We start from the raw sequence: 24,227 nt of genomic DNA, 5'->3' as shown, positions 1-24,227 counted from the left end.
AGGTCCTGCACAACTCATCACAATAAAGATGTTTTCATTCATTCAACATCCATGTTTCTGCTCTCCGGCAGGAAGATGAACACCACTCGTATGTAAAATGTCCCTCTTCACCTGCACAGCTATGGATGGCCTCCACTTTCTCCCGTCCTGCCCCCCGGCCTTACTGAGCACTATGCTGTTCTGGGGCAGAGACACCGACTTCCCCAGGCTGCCCGCGACCCTGCCGTCCCTCTCCCTGGCCGGCCTCGGTGGCCCCTCCAGCAGACTGTCGGCCGAGCTGCTGTGCTTGGCCCTCACCCCTGGGCCCCCTCCGTAGGGCACCAGCTCCCGCGAGCCCCTGACCCCGTCTAGGCTCTCTGCCGAGTTACTGTGCTGTCGGGAACGTCCGGGGCCGGCGGCGGTGTAGTAGCCCCCCCTGGAGGAGCGACCCGAGGGACCATCGGAGCTGCCCAGGTCCACGGAGTTGCTGTGCTGCTTGGGACGCCCGTGGCCCGAGCTTGAAGCCAACTGCCCAGCGCTCTGGTAGTAGGCGTCCTGGTTGGACTCGGTGCTGCTCTGGGCTCGCACCGACAGTGAAGACTTGGACATGCGAGGCGGGAGCGGGGGAGGAGCACCTTTACGATATGGAAAGACTTTAAAGTGTCAGAAGAGGGGTAGAAAGGAAGAGAGAGGCACAGAGAGGTGTTAGAAGCAAAAAGGTACTATATCAACAGGGGCAGGGGAGGTGGGGACTTACAGAAGCGATAGACTGGATGGATGGGGTGAAAGGATATACAAAGAGTGAAAAGAGTGAAATGTGTTGACATATAAGAGGGTAAAAGAATACAGAGAGAAAGAGAGAAAACAAAAAAAAATGAATAAACAATATTGCGTTTGCAAGATGTGATAGAAAGTAGAAAACTCAAAAGCTCCGTTTCTCTACACTAAAAATGATCTTTTGTTAAGCCTTTTAGTAGGAGGCTGGGAGCGACGTGGTGCAAGTGACAGACACGACTCAAGTGGCAATAGAAAAACCTCTTCTCTTTACCCTCTTTTTGGGAAGATGAAGCAATTTCCTGGAAAATAATTAAAATGAGAGGGCAGATTTGGTCTCGTCCTCCTCCCCTCTCAGTCTGGTTCAAACGTAGCCTTTGTGCCGGCGCACACGCAGCTTTCAGCGAATAAGGCATCACTTGAATGCATTTCTTTCAAAGCATCTTCGCCGCCACACAGATTTTTGCGGTTTACACAGCTCTTCGCCATGACGCTCTAGCATGGGAGCATGCATAGTATGTAGGCGTTTGTGTCCTTGAGTTTGTGTACCACACTTTGTGTTTCGTACTTGATGTATAGAACACTTCACAGAGGCTTTAAGAAATACCCGGGGGGGATTTGCTGGTCTGAACTTAAAACATTTGATTCCTTACAAGCACTGAAGTGTCTCTTCAGTCTGCCGTACGCACACACACGCACACGCTCACAAATCACTCCAGGTGTAATGTACATCGGGCTTGAATAAGAGCACGAATGCAAAAACGAGACAAACAAAACACAAAATGCACATAAAACACATGTTTCCGATAAAGAGTGATGCGCAAGAAAGCCAAAGAGTGAGACGACACCAGGAGGAGGCATTCCGGGTAAACAGAGAGAACTAAGCAGCCAAGGACACGGCGCTATCAGCAGAGCGTCTCTCTACCTATTTCTCAGTCTGAGAATTCTGTCATCACACCATGGAGGGTGATGGGAGCGACGAGACACAGAGAGAATGCACATTAACACACGCACGCGTCTGTGCTTACAGAATGCGCACATATACACAAAGACGAGGGAAGTGCTGCAGAATGATTGGGTGAAAAAATGAGACTGAAGGACCAGGAGGAGACGAGGTTACTGATACAAAACGGATGCACACAACCGAGCAACGAATGAGGGTGTAGGGTTTGTGGTTGTTTGTGTGTGTGTGTGTGTGTGTGTGTGTGTGTGTGCACGTACATAAGCTTGCTTTATTCAAAGTAAACAGACACAAGCTGTCATATAAATGCTTTCTCACACTGTCCGTCCCACCGTGTTGCCGCCACGTTAAAAGGCCATCGCACACCCTTGTAACAGACAACACCTCGCGCAGACAACACAGACTCGGTATTTATTGGGGGCGCCAAAGCACAAAACATATGCAGACCCTCACCGGCGCCGCCCTTGATGCTTCCCTGGGGGCCGGACATGGAGAAGACCGAGAGGCAGTCGTCGTCCTGGGAGCAGCCGGCCTGGATGGCGCGGACGTAGCTGTGGCTGCGAGTGCGGAACACACCCGGAAGGTCCAGAGCCTCGACAGCTTGAGACTCCACCTCTCCAAACATGGTCTCACACACCGCCTCGAACTGGCGGTTCAACGTGTCTCCCAGCTGAAGGACGTGAGAGAGAGAGAGAGACGCGCCGCTGTAGTCGAGACCCTTTGGACTGAAATTCCACATTATCCCACAACCAAAACAAATACACCCCCCCCCCCAAACAAAATCATCACACTGAGGAGACGGATCGTTTGTTACCTGTGAGCTGGTCAGAGAGCGGGTGTAGCTACGAGAGCGGGTCTGGGTTTTGGGTGTGGTTCGGCTGTTGGGATAAGAGTCGGTACACTGCTTACACGAGTACCTGAATTAAACGAATAATGCACAAAATCAGCGTTGCTAACAACGTAGTTATTTCTTACATCATGGACTGATCTTTCAGCGTTGTGATACTGCAAAGCATCGTATTGTGACTATGATGTGTTTTTCTGTTTGAAATCATTGTGAACGTTTGTGTAAATCTATACTGTAAAATATTTTTAGCACATAGAACGGCCATTTAATCCACATTTTCAAGGAGATGAATGCATCCATATCCAAGCTCTCCTCGTCTTAAGCCTGCCAGAGAATATCTGAAAGTGGCACTACACCAATCTTACACAATAAAAACATTCATGTAATATTCTCTCTGGATGCTGGAGCTGAGGTGGTGATGTCATCGGGGCTTTTATCCTGGCATAAGTGCGGTACTAAATAAAACACGTGTACTCTTTTTTTGTTGTTGTTGAGATAATGCAGGTTTTCTGTTCTATCAACAGCCGTTGGTCCGCATCGTGTGAAACAAACAACGTTCCGTGGCGAGATGTCCGCTTCTCAAATGGAGCGTTCAAGTAATCAACAAGAACAACAACAACACAGCATTACAGAAGCCAGACGTTCCATTCGGGACATTTGACCTTTGATCCATGCTGATGGATCGTCTGAAGGCGTCCCTCTGGGCCACCAGGGTGGACTTGGGCGAGGTCTTCGGGCTGGTGTCCGAGTCCACGCTGTCGTCGTCGCCCATGGCCTTGATGTAGCTGCCGCTGCGCATGCGGCGGCACGGAATCTCCCCACCGCCGTCACCGCCGCCGTATCCGCCGCCCCAGTCGTCGGAAGGGACCTGAGGCACATCACGTCCGCACCGGTATTTGTGGAGTCATTGATGAGTTACATAAGAGACAGAGGAGGATTCATATGCAGCATTCAGTGAGTACAAAGTTTTAGTCATGTTTTCTGTTAATGGGTTAAACTCCTAAAATAAGTAAGAAGGCATTCTTCTTGCATACCAACTGTTAAAGGGAAAAGCCATTGATCACAGTGAGAAGGAATTAGTGCTGAGTTATTGCAGATGTTGTTGCTGCACCGTTGGCAGCTTATTCTCAATTTCTGTTATTAAAGTCAATCGACCGGAAATATATTTAATCACCCAAAATATATTTCACACCTCAGGGAGAACGCGCACACACGGATAACTGGATGCATGAACGTGAACATTAGGAGAGCGCACACACACACACTGTCACACGCACACATGCATATACACAGGATACAGTATTAGCCGAATCCAGAAAGAGACAAAGCAACTTACAGAAAGAGAGAAACTCTGACAGCCGGTGAAACACTGACACAGAGAAGGAGGAACGGCATAAGCTGACTGACCAAGAGCAAACAAAGCGTCGAGCCAGAAGGCAGGTAAACGGACAAAATGTCGGCAGACGCACGGGGACGGTGGGAGAGAGACAGAGAGACAGAGAGAGACAGACCCATGTGCACGGTGGGGAGGACCGAGGAACAGAGAAGCTGACACGTAGAAGCAGGCCGAGAGCCAGAAGACCGATGGGCAGATAAATGAGAGTCTGATGAGAAAACTAAATTACAAACACACAAACAAGCACACACGCACGCACACACACAGCCAGGACAAGGAACTAAGGAGGGAGACAACAGATATAGAATGCATAAGAGCGACAACAAAAGGTTCCCACTGTGGCCGTCACGTAAAATGTACGACTTTTATAAGCCGGGATGTTTTCATAACTCTTGAAAATATGCTTTTTTATCACAGAAGAAGACAAACTAATGCATTGAACGAAGCAGTCAAACATCAGACTTTCACTGCCTGATACATCCCACATTAAATCCGTTGATATTCCCAAAAACATTTAACGATTTCTGGGGAACCGCAGAAATACGGAAAAAAGACAGTTATCGAGTGCGAGATTGAAACACGTCGCAATCCCGCTTGTTCATTTCTTTTCACTTTGTTTTAGATTTCCATCAATTCCTGAACGAAACATTGGACTTTCTATGTTCTGCCTTCTCCACGGCCCCGGCTCGCCCCGATGCCCCGTGTCCGTTTGCCCGCTGGTTCCTCGGGGGTTTTGCAGAGCGGAGGGTGGACGATTCGTTGTGTGACTGTTGCTGATACCAAAAGCCCCTCTCGCCCTTCACGACTCACAACCGACTTCCACTTTTGTTTCTTTTATGCCAATTTGTTACTCTTAGCTCGTCTGTCCATTTTTTTGTGCAAATGCTGTTGTGTGGTCGCATGTGACCAAATAAAAACCACCTACACCCGTTGACACACACACATACGTTTAGGGCCTCGGGGTTTGGCATCCAGCTGAGTGTGTGCTTTTAAGGTCATCACTTAAAAGATGATTCAGCCTAATCTCCTGATCCCACTGGCCTTCTACTATCTCTCTTATTTTCTCATGCTTCTGCTTTCTCTCCTCTCGCTTTGCCCCTCGGCTACCATCACCTCCTTTATCTCCTTTCTATCCCCGAGCTAGCTTCGCTATCCCTGCATCTCTCCACCCTGCGCCACCACCCCTCTGTCTTCATCTCTCCCTCGCTGTTTCTGTCTTCATTTCACTCTCGCTTCATATTCCATATTCCTTATCTACCAGACGCAGGACAGGGGGACGGCAAAGGCTCAGGGAATGGAGAGCTCCGGGTTCTAAAGGCCCAATGTCGTGATTGACGTTGACACAATGGAAGAAAAGAACTTTGAACATGTCCATTCGACTGACCACAGTAATTCAGACTTGTGAAGATTCACCCGCTTTTTTTCCCCTTCAATTTCCACTTCAAGATGCCTCACCTTTTTCTTGCTGGTGTGCTGCAAAGTAGAGCAGGGGCGACCTATGGTGCGGACTTGCATGACACGTTAACGGCGAAATGGCAGTAGACGGCCTCTTTCTAACTTCGAACAGTCATATCATAGATTTGAATTGATGAAGTATAAGCTTTATGTTTCTTTTCGAAAGCATGACAATGTGTTACCCATTCACTAATGTTTCTCATGCACCTGATTGACATTATTCCTGCTTCATTATTTTGCTTTCTAAGCTCTAACACCTACTGGTAAATACTCCTCCAGCTAGTCGCTAACTGCAGCAGAGATGAGAGGAACATCAGAGCTGGGAGATTTCATCACCATAAGTTATCACTTTCATGTACAAGTAGACATGTAATCACTTGTTAATATCAAAATGCCAAAATATTTTTGATCGCTTTAAAGAATACGTGGTTTTCCCACTGTTGCCACCAGAGAACTGAGCTTCAGTGTGGAGCAGTAGCTTCGATACGGCGCTGCTGCTTGTCCCGAGGTACCGGTGGAGTGGACCTGAACAGCTCTCTATCTGCAGTGCCAGTAAGCCGTCTGCTCTGAAACCATGGAATTAATCTGGCGGACCTCAACACATTAGAGCGTAGCCCAAAAATTCTCCACCATTCCACTTCCCGAAAAAGTAGAGACCTATAAAGTGGCGCATAAAGATATGAGAAAAGCTGCAGTGGGGCAGTTTATCTTGTGTCCTGAGGTGTGAATGTGATGGTAGCCTCAAGCACTGAGGCAAATTGTGGGGGGGTTTGTCTTTTGAAAACACCAACACGCACAATCCTGCTCTGTGTGCTCTATCAGCAGACCTCAGCTGTGTCTAAAAGATGAGAGTTGGAATAACACCAGGGACCTCTGTGGCTACCTGCTGTTTCCGTAGAAACACAGACTGCGCGGCAGCTCTGACTTTGCACAGCTGCAGGTTTGCACGAGCGTTTTTCTGTGTGTATAAATGTGCCTTTTCTCCTGTCTCGCAAGTACACTGACGCATCCATTCGATTTTTTTTTTTTCATTTTTTACAGAATTTGTACAAAATGAGAGAAAGGACACAAAAAATGATCGATCAAGGCAACATGGAGGACTGTTGGGATGGACGTTGATTATCTATGAGGGTCCCTGTTTTGTGATCCAATTCCAAAAGTCCAATTCTCACACACACAATCACTGGTTGACATGCAAGCTACACACACCTGCAAGTAGTGGAAGGTCCTCTCCTTCAGCTTACTCTCCAAGGGCACCAGGGCTTTCTCGTAGCTCGCTCCCCTGGTAGACGGGTACACCTCTCTGGCCTGACTCACTGTCATGGCGGACCACGTGCTCCTTTTCAGGGAGTGGCCCAGGTGCCCCTGACTTCCCCCTCCTTCACTCCCAGCCAGAGCCATCGTGGTACAGGCCATGCACTCTCCAGGCACCGGCCCACCACCGCCGCGCTCCTTGGGCCTCTTCATGGTGAGCTCCTGGATGGCCGCGTCCAGGCTCTCGTGCCCGCTGGGATAACCCCGCCGGCCGCCGCTGACCAGGAAGCTGCTGTCGCTGTCCAGGTTGTCGTCAGAGCTCCACCAGCCTGCTGTCCTGCTGCGGTGGCGCCTGCCCGACTCGTGCCGCGAGTCTCCGCTCTTGCTTCGCTCCCTGGACTTGCTCCGCCGGGTGGAGCGAGGCTGGTGACCCGAGTAGTGGCCTCCTCCGCCATCCTCCCCTCCACTCCTGTGGCCGCCGCCCCCTCCTCCTCCTCCTCCTCCCCTCGTGCCGTTGTACTCCCGCTTGCTTGGTGCCTCCAGAGAATGGGACTTGGCGAAGAGGCGCTGCACAGAGTTGACCAGGTGGCGGATGCGGGAGGGGCTCTCGCTGCGTGGCTCAGCGCCCCCACTGGCGCTGCGCTGGTACTGCAGCGTGTGGAAGCCGTCGGGATGGAAGGGCACCTGCTTGTCAAAATGCTCTACCACGTTGGGGGGAATGCGGTGCATCTTGCCTCCGTGGACCGAGGACAGGCACTCTTCGCAGGAGTCCAACGATTGGTGAGTCGGGTGCTGGTTTGGGTGAGAGCGGGGGAAGGTGCCCCCTCCAGAGTGGCCGTGGGAGTGAGAATGGTGCCTCTCCAGCGCCAGGGCTTCAGCCGGACCCCCGTGAGTGTAATAGTGGCCGTCGGCGTGACCCTGGTAGTAGTCTCTGCCCGGGCCGTCGCAGTCCTCAGGCGACCAGTGGCAGGAGCCTCCTCCTCCTCCTCCGCCTCCGGAGGAGTGCTGGGACATGCTACGGCTGACATGGTACCCTTTCACAGGCGCCGGGGCGTGGTGGGCCGTCCGGGCCGAAAGGGGGCGCTGTGGGCGTGACAGGGCTGCTCTGGTCTCACCTGGGGGCCAAACAGATGGTACCGATTCATATCAGTTAGTCAGATCACTTATATTTCACTTCCTCACAACGCAAAATAACGTGTACCGATTCATATCAGTTAGTCAGATCAGTTATATTTCACTTCCTCACGACACCAAACAACGTGTAACTATTCATATCAGTTAGTCAGATCACTTATATGCCACTTCCTCACGACACAAAATAACTGAGATGATGAGTAGGTGTCGCTGATCACTGCTGCTGTTACTCCTCTGTGGCTGCTGAGATTTAAAGCTTGTTTAACAGGCAAACAAAGCGCACATGGGAAATCACTAGAGCTATAACATGCAATAACAGTGATGGCTTTAGAAATATGAGTCTGACTCGAACAGCAATAAGCCGTAGACGTCTGCGCGAGACAAAAAGGTGCTCCTCAGGATCTGACATACAAATTAATCACAACAAATGGACTTTGTAGAATGATTGTTTTCGCTCTTCTATCAAGTGGCCTGTTAAATTGAAAGTGAAAACAATCTTTGTTTTTCTCATTCCGATTAGCATTTTTATTGTTGTTGCACTTCATTTTTAGATTTTCACCCAACCAAAGACAAAGAGTGCAATGGGGAGCGTTCAACCCCCCGGGCCACAGACAGCTTCCTTCTCATTCATCTCAAAAGCTGCTGGGCTGATAAATCAGGGATATTACCCGTCTTTTTCTCTCACGGTGCCGGTAGAGTTTTGCCTCCATCTCCCGATTAGCGCCTCTCACTACTCTCTCCTGTCTGTTGTTACATTCATCACCCCGGCGCTCCGCGTTGTCCATCTCTTTTTTTTTTTCGCCTTGCGGGGAGTCTCGCAGCATCCTCATGATTAACAGCTGAGGGAAAACAGTGTGTTTATCAATCACACCTGCATCCTAATGCAAGGTGGATATAGGGAGCGAATCCACAAACCTCGGTCGCGTCAACAACAGAGCGGATTCTCTTATAGAGTGAAGCGCCTGAACAACGACGCCAGACAGCACATCCAGGTGACCAGGAAGAAAGTGTTTTCTGCACAAAACAACGGTGCAGGAAATGACAATCAATACACCGTGCCGAGCTTCGGGAAGAATGCTCTGGTTTCTAGTAAAGCAAAAGCAAACCGAATGGAAGAATCGGTTCTCTGAATTGCCGTTTTCCTTTTCACGCTTGGATAACAACTGAGATTACATTACAAATGTGGTAATCATGTATTTTATTGGACTGGCATTAATTGCCGCTGCTGTAATCTCATCCTCTATTAACCACACTCTCCACCAACTATATAATGAATCAAGGGAACAGTTTGTTTATAATGCACTCTCGCTCTTCTTAGATTTGATTAAACGGAGATGAAATCACTCGATGAAAGGCAGAATCAAGCGCATGCGAGTCTATTTGCGCTCGTGTTCGGCGGCTTCCACACAGAGATGAGAGATGGGGGACAGATGCTGGGATAATCATTAAATAGAGCGTGGCCTGTTTGCCTTGATTGGCTGAATGAGAGCCGCCACCCAGGAAGCTCACCCGCATCCGAGCCGTGTCATTGGTGTAGCCGTGACGACGGGCATGGCCGACTCAGCGTCCCACCGTGGACACATTTGTGACAACCATGGCCTACTGGGTGAACGGGGGGGGGGGACGCTTCTCAGCAGAAAAGGTCCAGCACACACACTTTTAGTCAGGGCCAGAGGAAGAGTTTTCATGAAGATGTACAAATAATCCTTTTTTAGGAAAATTGAATGGAACGAAAATGCACAAAAACTGCCGTATCATCATTCGTATGCACTTCTTTTTTTAAAAAGGGAGTAGAAGACAGCCTATAAAACTAATCTCAAACGATTTAGTGAGGATGTAGCTTTGCAGTGTGTCACCCGCGCATGTGTGTGTCCCTGTTTACGAGCGCCGCTTCGCCTGAAGGAGCAAATTAAACCATGTTTTGTTTATTATGAAGTCTCTGGCTTTTTGGAGCCGGCTGCTGGCTCTGAGCTGTCAGTCACACTGACACACACACACACACACACACACACACACACACACACACACACACACACACACACACACACACGCAAGCTTGCACATGCCCGAATGTGTGTTTGCAGACAGTCAACTGAAGAGAGAGAGGTAGCAAAGACGCAGGCGAACGCCGGCTGCCTCTTCTCTTTATTTCCCCTCCCGCTATCCATCTCTCCACATGTCTCCTCTCTTCTCAGCCTCTACTCGTGACCTGCTTCTCTCTATCCGTCCTGCAGTCATGTCTGTCCTTCCCCGCGCCCTCTTCTTTTCTCTTTTTTCCCTCCAACCTGTCGGCCCTCTGTCTGTCAGCACTTCCCTGCGTTGAGTTAATTACAACGTTTATTTCCGTTCTTCATCTCTCTGGCCTCTGATGACCCATCCGTCATCAATCTGTGTCTCCCTCCTCTTCGTCTCTTGCTGGACGACACTATCACAGTGCTCTCAACACACATTTATATACGTTCTTGTGTGCGTTCTTTTTTTCCAAATCTCAATCTCAAGTGTTTCCATTGTTTGGTAACACCCGTACTTCCTTCCCATGTTCTCCTTTATCATTTTCTCCCTTTATTGCCATTCCTCGTTGGACAACTTAATCCCTCCTCCTCTTTGTGCGGGGTGACGTATCTCGTAGCAGCCGAGTAGGAAGTTTGCATCACCGCGGTTGTGTCATTCTGGAGCGGCTTCTTTTCAAATATTCATGCGATGATGCCAGCTGCTCTGACCCACTTTGCCAACAGCTGAGTCCGACTGCTCTCTGCCGTCGCTGTGGGTTACGGGTCACAGAGCGTATCGCGGTCGGTGAGATGCTGTAACTCGAACAGCGAGAACGTCGGACGATGACCTCACTCAGAGTAATGTTCTTGTCTGTCTGGAGGACGCTCGGTGGACGGAAACCTCTTTTTATGAGATTTCCCATGAATAGAGAGTTCTCAGTGAGGCTTAAATGAACCAGCTGATGGTAAAAGTTTCTAAAAAAATCAACATCCAATATAATCTGTAATAATTCATGAGACGAAGCAAATAGGCTTTTGGGAAATTGCTTTGGAACTGGCTTACTTGCCAAGATTTAAATGGGAAGATTGATACGCTGATGTCAGCATAGTAGATGAACCAGCAGCTGGTTGGCCCAGCTTATTTATGCCTATTTTAGATAAGAGACATGAATCAGCAGTTTCCATCAAGAACCCACCTACAATAAACTTCACTAAACCAAACTTAAGTCTAAAAATGTTGTAGCCTCTTCCTGTGCAGCGCAGACTGCAAAAAATAGTGCCAAGACACGCAATAATGGCACAATAAAAAATAAACTTTAGCACATATACAATGTCGTAAATTCTTAGTTTAAATGCGGGTTTAATTTTGCTACCAGAAGAGGAGACAAAAGCCGACAATGGTTTAAACAAGCCAGGCACAACCTTCGCTTCTAGTGAAACTGGCTGATGCTGCAGTGGGTATTGTGGGTCTTTGTCTTACTGCAGATACAATGGACAAAGTTACAGCGCGGCCAGGGACAGATACGTCGGCTCATTCGACAATATAAGAAGTGGAACCGCACAGAGCACTTATGGAAATAGTGGTCAAACAATGGGAAACTTTTCATTAGTCTGGCATGCGTCCATAAGTGCTAGTACAGTATACTTCAAAGACGCTATTAACAATTGGAGCTGTGCACACTCATAATAGGGAGTACAGCAGACAATAGTGCAACGCATAAAAAATGGGAATGGAAATAATAGGATTGGCTCAGCTGTGTGTTGGCCTGCACTTGCTTCTTCATCAGCCAGAGAGCCGTGCATGCTGGGAAACTGGCAGGGGGGCTGATTGGTTCTTCCCAGCTTTTAGCCATGAATGATCTATTTTCATTTTCTCACTGCCTTCTCACACACACACACACACACACACACACACACACACACACACACACTTCTGATCTTCTGAACCTCTGATCCAGAAAGAATGACAAATGGAAAATTTGAAGGGTGACCCGCTGAAAAGCGCCATACGACTGCAGGGCCGAGCAGCGGGGCTGCAGCTCGTCCACGCTTCACGTTAAAAAAAGGGTAGCCAGAGTGGAATAAGAGGAAAGAAATCCTTGCAAAGGAAGAATAGAAAACGGCTTTGGATTTAAACAAATGCAAGGCGCCCACCGGCGCTGTACAATGTTTTCACATCTATTTTGGATTACGATGTTGTGGCCACACACTTTCAGGTGGGAATAGAGGAGCGCTGATGGACATGTTGGTGTTGATGGCTGCCAAATGACTGTAGTTCTTTGACAAGCCTATGATGAGCGGAGAGGAGGAGAGTGGAGCCCGAATGCCGCCAGAAAGACAAGCTAGGAAATGTTGCAGTGAGAGTTCGGGGGAGTGTGAGCTGTAATGTGTGTGTGTGTGTGTGTGTGAGAGAGAGAGAGATGATGGCCACAGCACTGGGGAAATATGCTCACATCTTGAGGGCAAATTTGAAGAGAGCCTGGGGGGTAATTCCTCTCTCCTGCTCGCCTAGTCTCCTCCTCCTTTTGACCCGTTTTCTCATCCCACCCATATTATCTGCTTGCCTGCTCCCCCCCATCCCCCTTATCACTTTCTCCTACGTCCATTTCCACACATGTTGGCAGAAATGATTGTCCAGCAGGAGTTTACTCTATAGGACCCGCAAGGTCTGCACAACATGGTCACTTAAATCCTCAATTCATGACAGCTTTTTGCATCAGGAATACTACCACACTGATTTGTTAAGGCGGCATAAGATCCTCCTGCTGTGTTCACTCAGTTAGATTCGTATGCGTTTTAAATACAACATTTAGTTTCTTAATCATATCCATATGAAAAGGATGATGGAAAAAGCAGCGATACAGCCGAGGATCGTTTATCGTCATTTCCATAATCGCTTCCCAGCAGGATGAACCAAGGCAATAAAATGAACCCAGCATCGACTACGAAAAACAGCAGAAAGTAGATGGATAGATTAACAAATTAAAAATGATTCATTCATTCATTCAGGTTGATCAAGGGCAGGCAAGTAAATCTAAAAGTCTGCAGAGTACTTTTTTTTTTTGTACTTAAGTCAGCTCCACAAGTTTATTAAAAACTAAATCCTGTGTTTATTGATGCTCCATTTAAAAAGAAAAAAAAGAACCTACATCCCCAGAAATCAAATCAAATCCTTTTGTACAAAGGATGTCAAGAAGACAGAGTCTTAATGGGCTCTTACTTTGGGGAGTAGATTTTTCAAATGAGGTTCTAAATCACACTGATGCTGCAAAATGCAGGCGTGTCTTAATAACAGCCTCTCAGACAACAGCTTGTTTAAATTAGATGACGGGAAAAGTCCGCGGTAAAGCTTCATGTTTACACCTTCAGAAGGCTTCTGACTGCCTTAATGAAAAAAACGAAAAAAACACCCACAGCAATTAGCAGAGCAGAGCTTTCTTGTAAGTGGCTTGCGTCTCGAGGACGTGTGCGGGTCAAACACAGACCAAAGCACTGACGGGTAAACTCACTGCACTGCATGTGAGGCCTTACGCTTCTGTGGGATGCTGCACGTCATTCTACCGTCACACAGTCACTAGACACTAGGGCTTGTGCTCATCTCAGCACCACTGTGTATTCTTCTTCCACCTCCTTGCTTGCATATACCTCCTTTAAACTTTTTTTTTTGGGATCCCCTCCTTCCATTTCTTTTTCTTTTCCTCCTTTGTGTGCGCTAAGAGTGCCACTTAAGTTGCCGCTTCACACCTTTTCTCTCCTTCTCGGCCTCCTTATTTCATGCCGCTCTCACAATGCGCTGTTCCATCTCTCTCTCTCTCTCTCTCTCTAACGCACCAGACTCTCGTGTATTGTTGTATTACAAACTCTCCTGACAGAAAATCAAAGGTAGATGCAGAAATCACAGCTGAGTAGAGAACCAAAACACACACACACACACACACACACACACACACACGCACACAAACAAACACCAAACGTTGACAAAAAAGGTTTTTCCTAATGTCATAAAGTTTGTCGTGTTAGTGCTCACACCTCTAAAATGGTTTTCTGTTTTTCACTTGCCTGATTTCTCTGTGACACACAAACACAAACACACACACACACACACACACACACACACACACACACACACACACACACACTTCTGTCAACTACTGTCTCCAGGACAAAAATCAAACTTCTGGACCCAGTGTGCATGGAATCACATGGGAGGAGACACATCACATCAAGGCATACTTAAGAAAAAAAACACAAGTAACTCACAAACTAACATCGCGCCATGCGATGGATCACTCCCGGCTTTTATCCCGCCACTTTTAACTCCTCCGAACGGCGTCGCACGCGGACACCGACTGCAGCTGTGTCCACAGATGCAAATCACAGACGGGGGGGGGGACGCAGAGGGACGGACACGCACGCTCTTCTAACCAGCTGGATCTAGGTGTTGCTAGGTTACTCGCTGAACTAGGTTACTACGTGTGGAACAGCTTTTGCATAAATCTCACATGGGTGAGAGAGAAAGCGAGATCGCGGCGCGTCTCCTGGGATCGCTAATGATGATCGGCCTCCGCTCATCCTCCGCGGCCGCGTCAGCAAATGCACGCGAGAATTTTGGGCCGGCACTGGTGTGTGTTAAGTTGAATATGTTGAAAATACAAATGTAGGCATGTTTGAAATGCAAACGACGTACGAATGCAAAATGTATACGAGCATTTGCATGATGAGTGCGCGCGGTTGCTCGCAGGGCTTTGATGTGGGATTGCACAGTGACGCTGCTTTTGAGGGCAAAGCCAAGGCAGAGGTACGTCCACCCCATTGCTTTCCTCTCCTTTACTTCTTCTTGCTATGATGCCCATCACAGGGAGACTGCGGTTTAGGATATCTGCGTTTTTTCTTCTCCGCTCCTCGGCTAACTCCTGTCAATGTTGACGTGTCCTTGGGTAAGGCACTTAACCCAAAAATTACTCCCGAGGGCTTATGCCTCTGGTGTGCAAATGATTTCATAAATCCTGACGGGCAGGCGGCACCTTTCACGGCTGCCCCTGTCGTCAGTGTGTGAATGGGTGTGAATGATATGGTGTTAACGTGCTCTGAGAGGTCAGGGGACCAGAAAGGAGCCGTGCAAGTATATAGAAACTCCATTCACCGCCTGGTTTTCTTTCTCCTCCCCGCAACTCCTCATCAGAGAACAAACCGCTAATGTTAAAAGTGAAGCGTGCTCACGGGATTATTAAACTGATGAACAGATGGAGGAAGATTAATAACACTTCACCTCATTAAGGTGCAAAGATAGATTTAGTTTAACGGTCATCTCCTTTTAATCAGAAGTGTTAACGTAATAATGCATGAATATTCCACATGCACACGTACTGGTACAAAAACACCCACATTCATCGAATGGTTGCGTAAACATTTGTAAACTTGTGACATTACAACGACCAAATTCAAACCTGCTGGCTGAAATGGAATCGAAGCCTTCTGTGAAAGTCAGCCTCGTGGATTTTAGCGCTCCCTCGTTCTTTGGGACTTGCTCTCGTTTTCCCTTTTCCAATTTATTTCAGCACCAAATGACAATCCCCCGGAGTTGATTGGAAGGTTATTCCCCTCACATGTCGCGCCTGGTTTTTGGGGGACTGGGTTTGAATTAAGAATGGGAGGCAGCTTGGTGCATTTCCCTCTCTTGGCCAAACAGGATGTGAGGACACCCCCTTTTTTTTTTTTTTTTAAATGGCTTAAGGGAGGTGGGGGAAGGAACCCTCAGCGTATGTTGCACACACACACACACACCTCATTTTAACAACTTCAGGACCCTCTGAGACTCTTTGACTTCTCTGTTTGGAGGTTGGTTTTGAGCATTCTGACACCGAGCCACATTGATCAAAGATACGCGTGTCAGGTTCCTGATCTATTGCCCCCCAGGCATTAATTAGTCATTCAGGTTTCATTATTAACCCGAGAGGCGTTTTGTTGTAATTTGTAGTAGAGAGTGAGTTGTTGAGATATTTCCGTCTGGTCCGAGGTAATGAACCAAAAGACGGACTTTACCTTGCCCGGAGCCACGCCGGCAGCTACAGGCAGGCCGTGCATCTCCACACACCTGGAACGTTTCATTTGTGGGGGACATTCATCTGCATTATTAAACAAATAATGTGTAAGTGTTTAATGACTGACCCTCAAACACTTAATGAGAAATATTTGAAAAACTGTTCTTCAGTTGAAGTTATTCAACGTTCTCCACAAGTCCTTGAGACCATTGTGTGCGACTTTCATCAAGACTTCCTCGTTTCACATTTACATGCGTTACATTCAAAAAATGAAGCTCGGCCTTCTTTGCTTTTTAGTGACGAGGAGCCATGTAAGAACTTCTATCCCTGCGTCGCTGCACGTGCTGCACTGCCGGCCAAAATACAGTTACCTGTTTCATGTGGAATTTGTGGCTGGGCTTTTGTTATTACTGTACTTTTTTTGTGTGAAAACTATGGCAAGAGGAAGGAGAGAGAGAGCGCAAAGGAAGGTGGAATAGCAAAGCATGAAAATGGCCTTAAAAAGCAGCCCGTGCAGCTGTGCGCCACATGAATGTATAATTCCTTTCACTCAATTCATTTTCAGCACAGAGCACCGCACACTTCTAATAGCCTGATATTATCCTAATCAAATTAACTGAAGGTAATTTCATTTCTGTAATAGATACTATCTAATAGAATATGCATACTGCCATGTAGCATTACAACGAAGAAGTGCATCTGACATTAAAATAAGGCATTTGAAACCACGAAACCCAGCGCAGTGAAAAGAACGGAAAGGTCTTTCCAGGCATCGCAGTCACCATTCATAGTTAAGAATCAATGAGAATTGCTCCCACAAAACAAGAGAGAGAGAGAGAGATAATAACAGAAAGAAAGAGTGACATTCAGATGTCATTCATGGTGGAGAAGTGAAAAAGGTACTCCGCCATTGTTCCCCATCTCACTGCGCGAGACATAATCGCCCCGATCTTACCAGGCAAAACAATGGGACCACATGAGAGCGAGAATGGGAAGGAGCAGGAAAACAGGAGATAATGAAGACTTCATTAATCAGCGCCGATACCAGCACCTCATTAATCCAGCCATTGTGGTAACCAGCTCAAGTTCCACCTCGGAGATGTCCTTAAAAATTTCCAGATTGTGGAAACTCATTTGTAGAATTGCCACTGAAAGGAAGCCTTTCCCAGAGCGGGAATCCTCCCCCCCCTAATGGAGCAGCGGCCTCAGGCGAAATTTACAGGTAGTTTGTGTATTTTAGGTTTTTCCAATTAATTCAATGAAGTAGAACGGGAGGAGCGAAGGGAACGACGCGCTTTACCTGCTGTTAGCGGCTCGGCGGGGCTTTAGGGATTTTTAACGGCGATGGAAAAACTGCCGGTTCGATAAAATGTTTGTGAGATAAAATTGTCAGACACAATGAAAATGAGTCTGCAGATGTAATAAAGTTGTCAAAGGGAAGATCGGGGGAAAGCGGTTTTACTGCAGGTTCTGCGTGATGAATAATGCAGAAAGAGTCATTTGGGGTTTGTCTCCAGCGACTGCAGAAATATGTACAAAAAGAAAAAGAGGAAATATTTACAGATGCTTATTAGCTCTTCAACTGTCAAGGAAATAATTAGTAGGTGGTAATTTTTCAGGCACAATAAAATTACATCTTAAAAACTAAGATGTGTAAATGTTACAGTATAAGCTCTGACCTTTTAAAAAAAAAAAGCTAAATTTACCCACTAAACAGTATTTCTAGAGCACATATCTTCAAAAGCAACACCTCTTCCTGCTCCACACCAAGTAGAGTGATATATTCTGTGCCGGAGGCTTGTATCGTGTCCGTACAGCGACTGTTACATGGACAGGATTGCTGCTTGTATCCACAGGAAGCAGTAGTGCCGAGTGCTACAAACTCACAAAGCCTCAGGAACCCTCCTTTGTTCACTTTCACAAGCTCAGAAAAGTCACAAAGTTTGGAGGTTAACGCGTGTGTTCTGATTAGAGAAAATCTGCCCAACATGTTTTTCAAAGGGCACTTACACGCTTACACGTGAAACATTTTTGATGTTTGTTCCACCCGGTTGCAAAGCGTTTGGCGCGATGTTCCCGCTTTGTCAGACAGTTTGCTGCAGAAAACTTCTGCATTGCACAAACGGGCAGGTGAAGACTATTTTTAGGTCTGGCTTTAAACAAAGAATCTCGCTGTATTGTCCAAAGCTGTCGGCAAAATATAACATTCCTGCAGTCAGTCTTGAAAAACGTGTAGTGAAACATGCCAGCAATTAAATTGTACGCCCCAATTTAATTTGTAAACTGGCAACCAGATTCGAAGAAAACGAATAATCAAAATCCAACTAACTAAGAGACAGTTTGACCTTTTTACTGGCTAATTAGGGGTCGAGCTCGCTGGATCCGACACCACATAAAACTGCAGTCTGTCCTAAATGTTTAAATCCTCATCTCAGAGCTCGAACTTAGATATGCAACAACTCATCGGGCCGAATCAAATCCGTGTTGCCGTAGAAGCCTTCCCCGACGTGAATGATATCTGCTGCCAAGGTCAAAAGGTCATGCATTTTAATGCGGCGGGTCCCTCATTTAGAGTAAACGTAAAAATGATCTCGGCAAAGTGTGGTATAATTAAATCTGCCTGCATGTTTACTTGATAAATGAGGTCTGTTAGTGCTTTTCTAAGAAGTCTTTGTTCCCGTAGAACCAACTTCAGATCCACGGATAATCTGGATGATGGAAGTAGTGGAGTGTGGAAGAAAACAATAACGAGAGCTAATGAGGAGCGAATTCATGGAGACAGCCCCTTGATTACCTGTCTGACTCGCAGTAATGGAAGATAATGCGCATATGATTACCCTGTTTCAAACACAATTGCAGTGTTAATGTGTAATGCATACTGGCGCTCGGTCTCTTTTCACCAACTATCATTATTTTAAATCCTGGCCGGTTTGCTTCACAGGCCTACGCAGGCAGTGAGAATCTGCGTGCGCTTGAATGGGTCATTGAGCGAGCGAGGATGATCTGTCCATCACCAATCAATGGAGATGATAGAAGACAGCCATGAGCCCTCAGAGATGCAGCCACAATCAGACAGAAACAGGGGGAGTTATGAGGACTTAGAGAGAGACGCGCTTTGTGAAACTTTCTGAGAAATTTGGGATCTGTGGCGGCTTGGAGACGGACTGACTGACTGACAAGCCATCTGTGGGAAGCAGATGAGATAGACGTCTCGGGCTGAGGAGGCCTTCCTGCACAGAGGGAACAGCTAAATTCAGCAAAACAGTTCTCGGTAAATCCACTTTAAGTCAGAATTACACAATTGTAGAGGAGCCAAGCCATCTTCTGCAAATATCTTTATGACGGAATTCAAACAATTTTGTTACTCAGGAAAGCCTTTATTATTATTATTTTTTTCTAAAATGAAAGCCTGATCCATTCAGATACATAACAATAAGTATTATTGTGCATTAAGATGAAATATGTGACCCAAATCCAAAGCTAAGGCCCCCTTTCAAAAACCTTCAATATGAATTAATGTCCAACTGTAACACAATGGTTTTTATTGTTTGTAGCTTAGCTACCCTCGTGTTTTTATTTTCTTCATATAGTGGCTTGAAATGAAGCCGGAGATCTGCCATTAGGCAGCGGGAACAGAAACACTGAAAAATAGTAACGTGCAAGTTAGTTATCACAAATAAAGAAAATTCTTCTTAATTAGAAAACCTGAGTGACCATTGTCCACTCGTACAGCTCTTTATTTGTACTGAAAAATATATAAAAAAGGCTGATCATTAATAATTCAGTCAATATTGAATCCACTTTTAAATTATTTAATCGTTGAACCCCCAGACCAACAAGCCAATTTAGTTGGTGGTCCATGGAAGAACTCCAGCAGAGATTTAACTTAACTTTTAATTGATGTCATTTTGCAAAGCACTGTTCGCTCTACCGAGTCATGTTTTAGGACAGTGCTTCCTTTAAACACAAATGCCCGATAATAATAATAAGAGAGACGCAGCATCGAGCACAACGCTCTCATGCTCCACCAGCTGGGAAGGTTCATCGTCATCTCCGGCTTGGTGCGGTGAACCATTCATCAAGGCCGCGTGGTGCAGCACATCTTCTGGACTTCGCCATGGCGACGAGTTCCTCCAGTTTTTTTTTCCTTTCGTCATTTATATTTGCTATGCATATTCACCTTTTACTTCCATTTTACTGCAGGTAGAGACGGATCTGTTTGGCCTGTCCGGGACCTCTTTGAGTAATCATCTCGACGACGTCCCGGCCTGATGCGGCTTCACAGCTCAGCTTAGCCTGGATCGCAGTGCTAAATTCCTGATTGCTGCTGGATGTGGATGCGCGTTCCATGGTTTCCCCTCTCTCTTTTTTTCTTCTTTCCCACCAGTTAACATTTTATTCATCAGACAGGAACATCTTCATCCCTGAAGTCTGGGCAGCAGCGATGAGGGTTGATGCGGAGAGGCTGCTCCTCTCAGCAGACAGACGGACGCAGATGAAACCTGATCATTGCGTTATAAGGAATGAATGCTCACACATCACCAATCCGAAAATGATACACGTGTGCTTTAGTCAAATTGATTGTTTTTTGTGTGCAGAATGATTCATCGGCTGAAAATATTTAGCTCCATAACGCCTAGATATGGAATAATTGTTTAGTTGAAAAGCAGCAAGTAGCCACTGACTCCTAAAGGTGATGGTGTGACCAAAAGCTAACGCTGTGGGAAAAAGAGTGCATGTGTGTTAGAAAAGCTCAGTGTTGAGGTTCACGAGCCTCGTTAGTTCCGCAGCTCATCTCTCTAAACCGGAATAAGCAGCTTGTCAGCGCACACTTCTCATCGTCTAATTAATCACAATAAGGCAGCAGTTTACAACATGTGAGCGTTACCTATCTAACTTCTCACACACACACACACACACACACACACACACAGGCCTTGACCTTGTCTGATTGGTCATGCTAGTTTCTTTTTCAGACTCGCGTATATGTGCAGGCATCCGCCGGCGCGACCCCACTCAGTTTCAAGGGCGGCATGAAAGCGGAACGACTTGGGCTCATCGCATCAATACCGACCCTTAACGGCCTTAACTCCTCGGCCAGCTGTGACGCGCGGCGCGCAAATAAATTCTGAAGTCAATCAGAGAAAGATAAAAAAATCACAAAAGCTGAGAAGGGGCGAGAGAGGGAGGGAGAGAGGTGGGGAGCGAAGGAGCGGGAGAATTGCTGGGGCCTGGAGAGGCAGCGATTTGAGGTGCCGCCAAACCACTCGTTCTCATGCTCGACCCCCTGGAGGATCAGAGCAAAAAGCTGCGCGTCGCCTGCGTGCCGTTTGATGTGTGCCGCGTGAGAGGCGACGCTGCTCGGCCTTTCAAGCCGCACCTTGTATTCAGGCGTTCCAACTGCAGGAGGGGTGTGGGGGGGGGGGTGACATCAAGATAAGTCATTTAGTTCGAGCTCATCTCGCAGCCGATAAGCTCCCTCGGAGCCGTTTAACTGTACTTGTGCTCAACAACGGACGTCGCCGCTGGTTTTCACAGTCCATGAGAGAGGGATGGAAATAAGATACAATACAGATGGACAAAAATGTCAAGTCTCATTAACGTTTATATTAAATGAATTATTCTGCTCCTGAGACAAAAATAGTTTTTGCCCTTTGACCCACCGTGTCACACTAATGGACAGATTGAATGGAGGTAAAAGGGTATGCAGGGCTTTCATGAGCCAGAGGTACATTGTTCTCTGAGGGAATAATATTTATTAAAAAAAGCTGAGGAGGAATCTAAAGGTCAGTCCGCAATTCTCCACTAATGATCAGGAGCAATACCAACACTGGTATTAGACCAGTATTGAGGGGTCGTCGTGGGGCAGGGGTTAGAGAAGGTGTGCTGGGAAGCACAAAGTTGGTGGTTTGATTCCTGGCTGCCCCATGTTCCATGTTGAAGTGTCCCTGAGCAAGACACCTAACCCCTAATTGCTCCTCGGGCAAAAATGTGAAAAGCCATGGGTTTAAAGTGTGATGTAACTCACTTTGGATAAAAGCGTCTGCTAAATGGCCTGTAATGTAATGAGACCACCACCCAGATTCTTATTAGCGGGAGATGGAGAGCGGGCCGCTTCGTATCGGGGGGACACGGGACTGATAAAGTTGCAGTATTTCCAATGCTCCCGCAGACGGCCGAACATACGGGGCCAGCACGGCAAATACGTCAAAAAGCAATAATAATTGAGGTCTCCTTTGAGACGTCAATTTCTTCACCAAAGCGTAATGGTGCGTAAAATGATCATCGTTATGCGTTTCCCCTGCGCAAACACTGATTCACTTGTGGCCGGTCGGGATAGAGCTCGAAATGATTCTGCCATCCATTTTGGTTAAGCGTACTGCCCCCCTCGTGCCTGCTTGTGGGTGCCATGATATTGAGTACGTTGGGATGATGATGATCAAGTAAATCAACATGCCATGAAGAATATGAAGAATAAACAATTCAGCTCACTGACATGAGTGACGGAGACGTACTTTTAATAAAAGTTGGGCCCCACTTTAGATTTAGAGGGTAACGTTGATGGGACTTCTTAAAACGCACCTTTTTTCTTTGGCTTTTAACACTATGTAGGTTGTTGATTCTATTGACGGGCAAAGACGTCTGAGGCGACACACATGGTAGAAAGATCTGCTCACCAGCACCCCGTTATATCTGGTGTGGTCTGGGCATATGAAGCTTATTCAGATGTTGTAAAAGTTTGGGTTTTACACCAAAACTGCCATTTTCCAAAAGTGCTGTATATTTTTCCTTTAACTTCACATGACCTATTCATGTAGTGAGTGTACGACCAGCGACCTCCGACATTCCAGCAGAAATGCTTGACCTTTTAGGTTTGAGTGACAACAAAATAAAGGCCGAGAAAAAAGAAAAAAAGAAAAGTTGTGTGTGTGTGTGTGTGTGTCTGACCTGCACTTTGTAATCCAGTGCAAAGGTTAGTGAGCAGCAGGCTGACTCATGCTCAAAACGCACACGGAAATGCGAAACCCCACATGGCCGCACGCTAACACGCCGCGCACGACCGAGCGAGCGAACGCGGGTGGAAAACACCCCGAGTATCTGAAAAGGTCAAGGGTTGTGGATCAATTCTGACAGGGCCACCGGGATATGGACCCAGATGGCGCATAATCTCCCATCCCCTCTGAGTTATGCAGCGTGACTCCCCCTCGCTCTCCGTCGTGAGCTCGCCTCTTGCCAAAATTGCTGCCAAAACATTCATTCAGACCTGGTTAGATGCAGTAAAAGCGCTGTCAAATGTGCAATTATCTTTTATTGGCTGGAATATTTGAATGTTTAGATAACAGGAGCAGAAACAATCACGTTATTTATTGGAAGTTATAATACAGTTCTATAGCACCAACTGTATTTGCACCATTGACAGTGAATTTTGGGACAAACCTGCAGACCCTTGTACCCTCTTTTGTATATAATGACATATTCACCTTTTAAAACGCTGATGGAAGAATTCAAGTTTTAGCTGAAAACTTTAAGAACGATGTGTACCCAAGTCTAAATTAACTGGGACGACAATGTACCTTTCCATGCATAATGAAGTTCTTTCATGTGGCTAAAATGATTATTTCTGCTCTCGCTCAGGTATTTCAAGCCTTGATTCGAGTAAAGAGCTTTGATCAAAAGCAACGCAGAGATCAAAACACACATTTCTGGACAAATCTGGGGCAGTTTTTGTGCTGCATGTGTTCCAGAAGCGAAGACAAATGGAGAGCGAGCGCCATCATCCATGTTCATAACACATTCGTTTGTAGATAACTACACAGGTTTTCCAAAATGACCATTACTGCGTGAAAATACTCATTATTTGTCGTTAAATAGGGCTTACACAAATGGCCACTAGAATAAAAGAAAGATGTAGACACGAGGAGTAAAAGCAGACAAGGAGGACACCGGATCAGCTCCACTGCCTTTCAATTACTGTCCCCTTCTCTCCTGATGCTGCTGCAGCAAAATCAGGTCCAACACGGGGCGGTTGTGCGATTTTTTTTAATGTACAGTATCGATAGAACTCCTGTGTGGGCGCCGTTCGTATGAATCTACAGCCGGCTCGTATTAGCACAGAGACACGGGAACAGCTCTTCCCAAAGTCCCAAACACTCAGCTAGCAGACAGCCGGTCTAAAACCTGCGGGTTCCAATCCAATGATTGAAGTACAGAAATAGCTACTCCAGCACAAATTGGTCCCCGTGGACATCTATTCTTTAGATTTCACCGCCGAGGGAAGGAAAAAACATGTAGAGCAGATTCCTTGCTGTGTCCCATGTTTTCTAATATTACAACGGATACGGTTGAAGGGTTGAAAATGGTGACTTTTTGGGGGAATAAAGCCGACACAGCAGGA

General features: G+C 46.7%; 1 protein-coding gene across 2 annotated transcripts in view; it reads right to left on the bottom strand.

The window, feature by feature from the left end:
• dlgap3 (discs, large (Drosophila) homolog-associated protein 3) overlaps positions 1-24,227 on the bottom strand; it is an 84,736-nt gene that overhangs the window by 8,647 nt on the left and 51,862 nt on the right. The window contains exons 1-6 of one of the 2 annotated variants that reach the window (XM_078080849.1): positions 14,052-14,117; positions 6,622-7,781; positions 3,224-3,429; positions 2,529-2,631; positions 2,168-2,384; positions 112-632 (exon numbers count right to left, since the gene is read on the bottom strand). In XM_078080849.1, the coding sequence (XP_077936975.1) occupies positions 112-632; positions 2,168-2,384; positions 2,529-2,631; positions 3,224-3,429; positions 6,622-7,781; positions 14,052-14,061 (2,217 nt within the window). In that variant the 5' untranslated portion in view covers positions 14,062-14,117. Of the gene's footprint in view, positions 1-111; positions 633-2,167; positions 2,385-2,528; positions 2,632-3,223; positions 3,430-6,621; positions 7,782-14,051; positions 14,118-24,227 lie in introns of those variants that run through there. The other variant, XM_040187941.2, reaches the window with a different exon arrangement.

The sequence above is a fragment of the Gasterosteus aculeatus genome, chromosome 10 (assembly GCF_964276395.1).
Source record: "Gasterosteus aculeatus chromosome 10, fGasAcu3.hap1.1, whole genome shotgun sequence".
Lineage (NCBI taxonomy): Eukaryota > Metazoa > Chordata > Actinopteri > Perciformes > Gasterosteidae > Gasterosteus > Gasterosteus aculeatus.
Note: the sequence above shows the minus strand (reverse complement) of the source record. Positions and strands in the feature narration are given on the sequence as shown.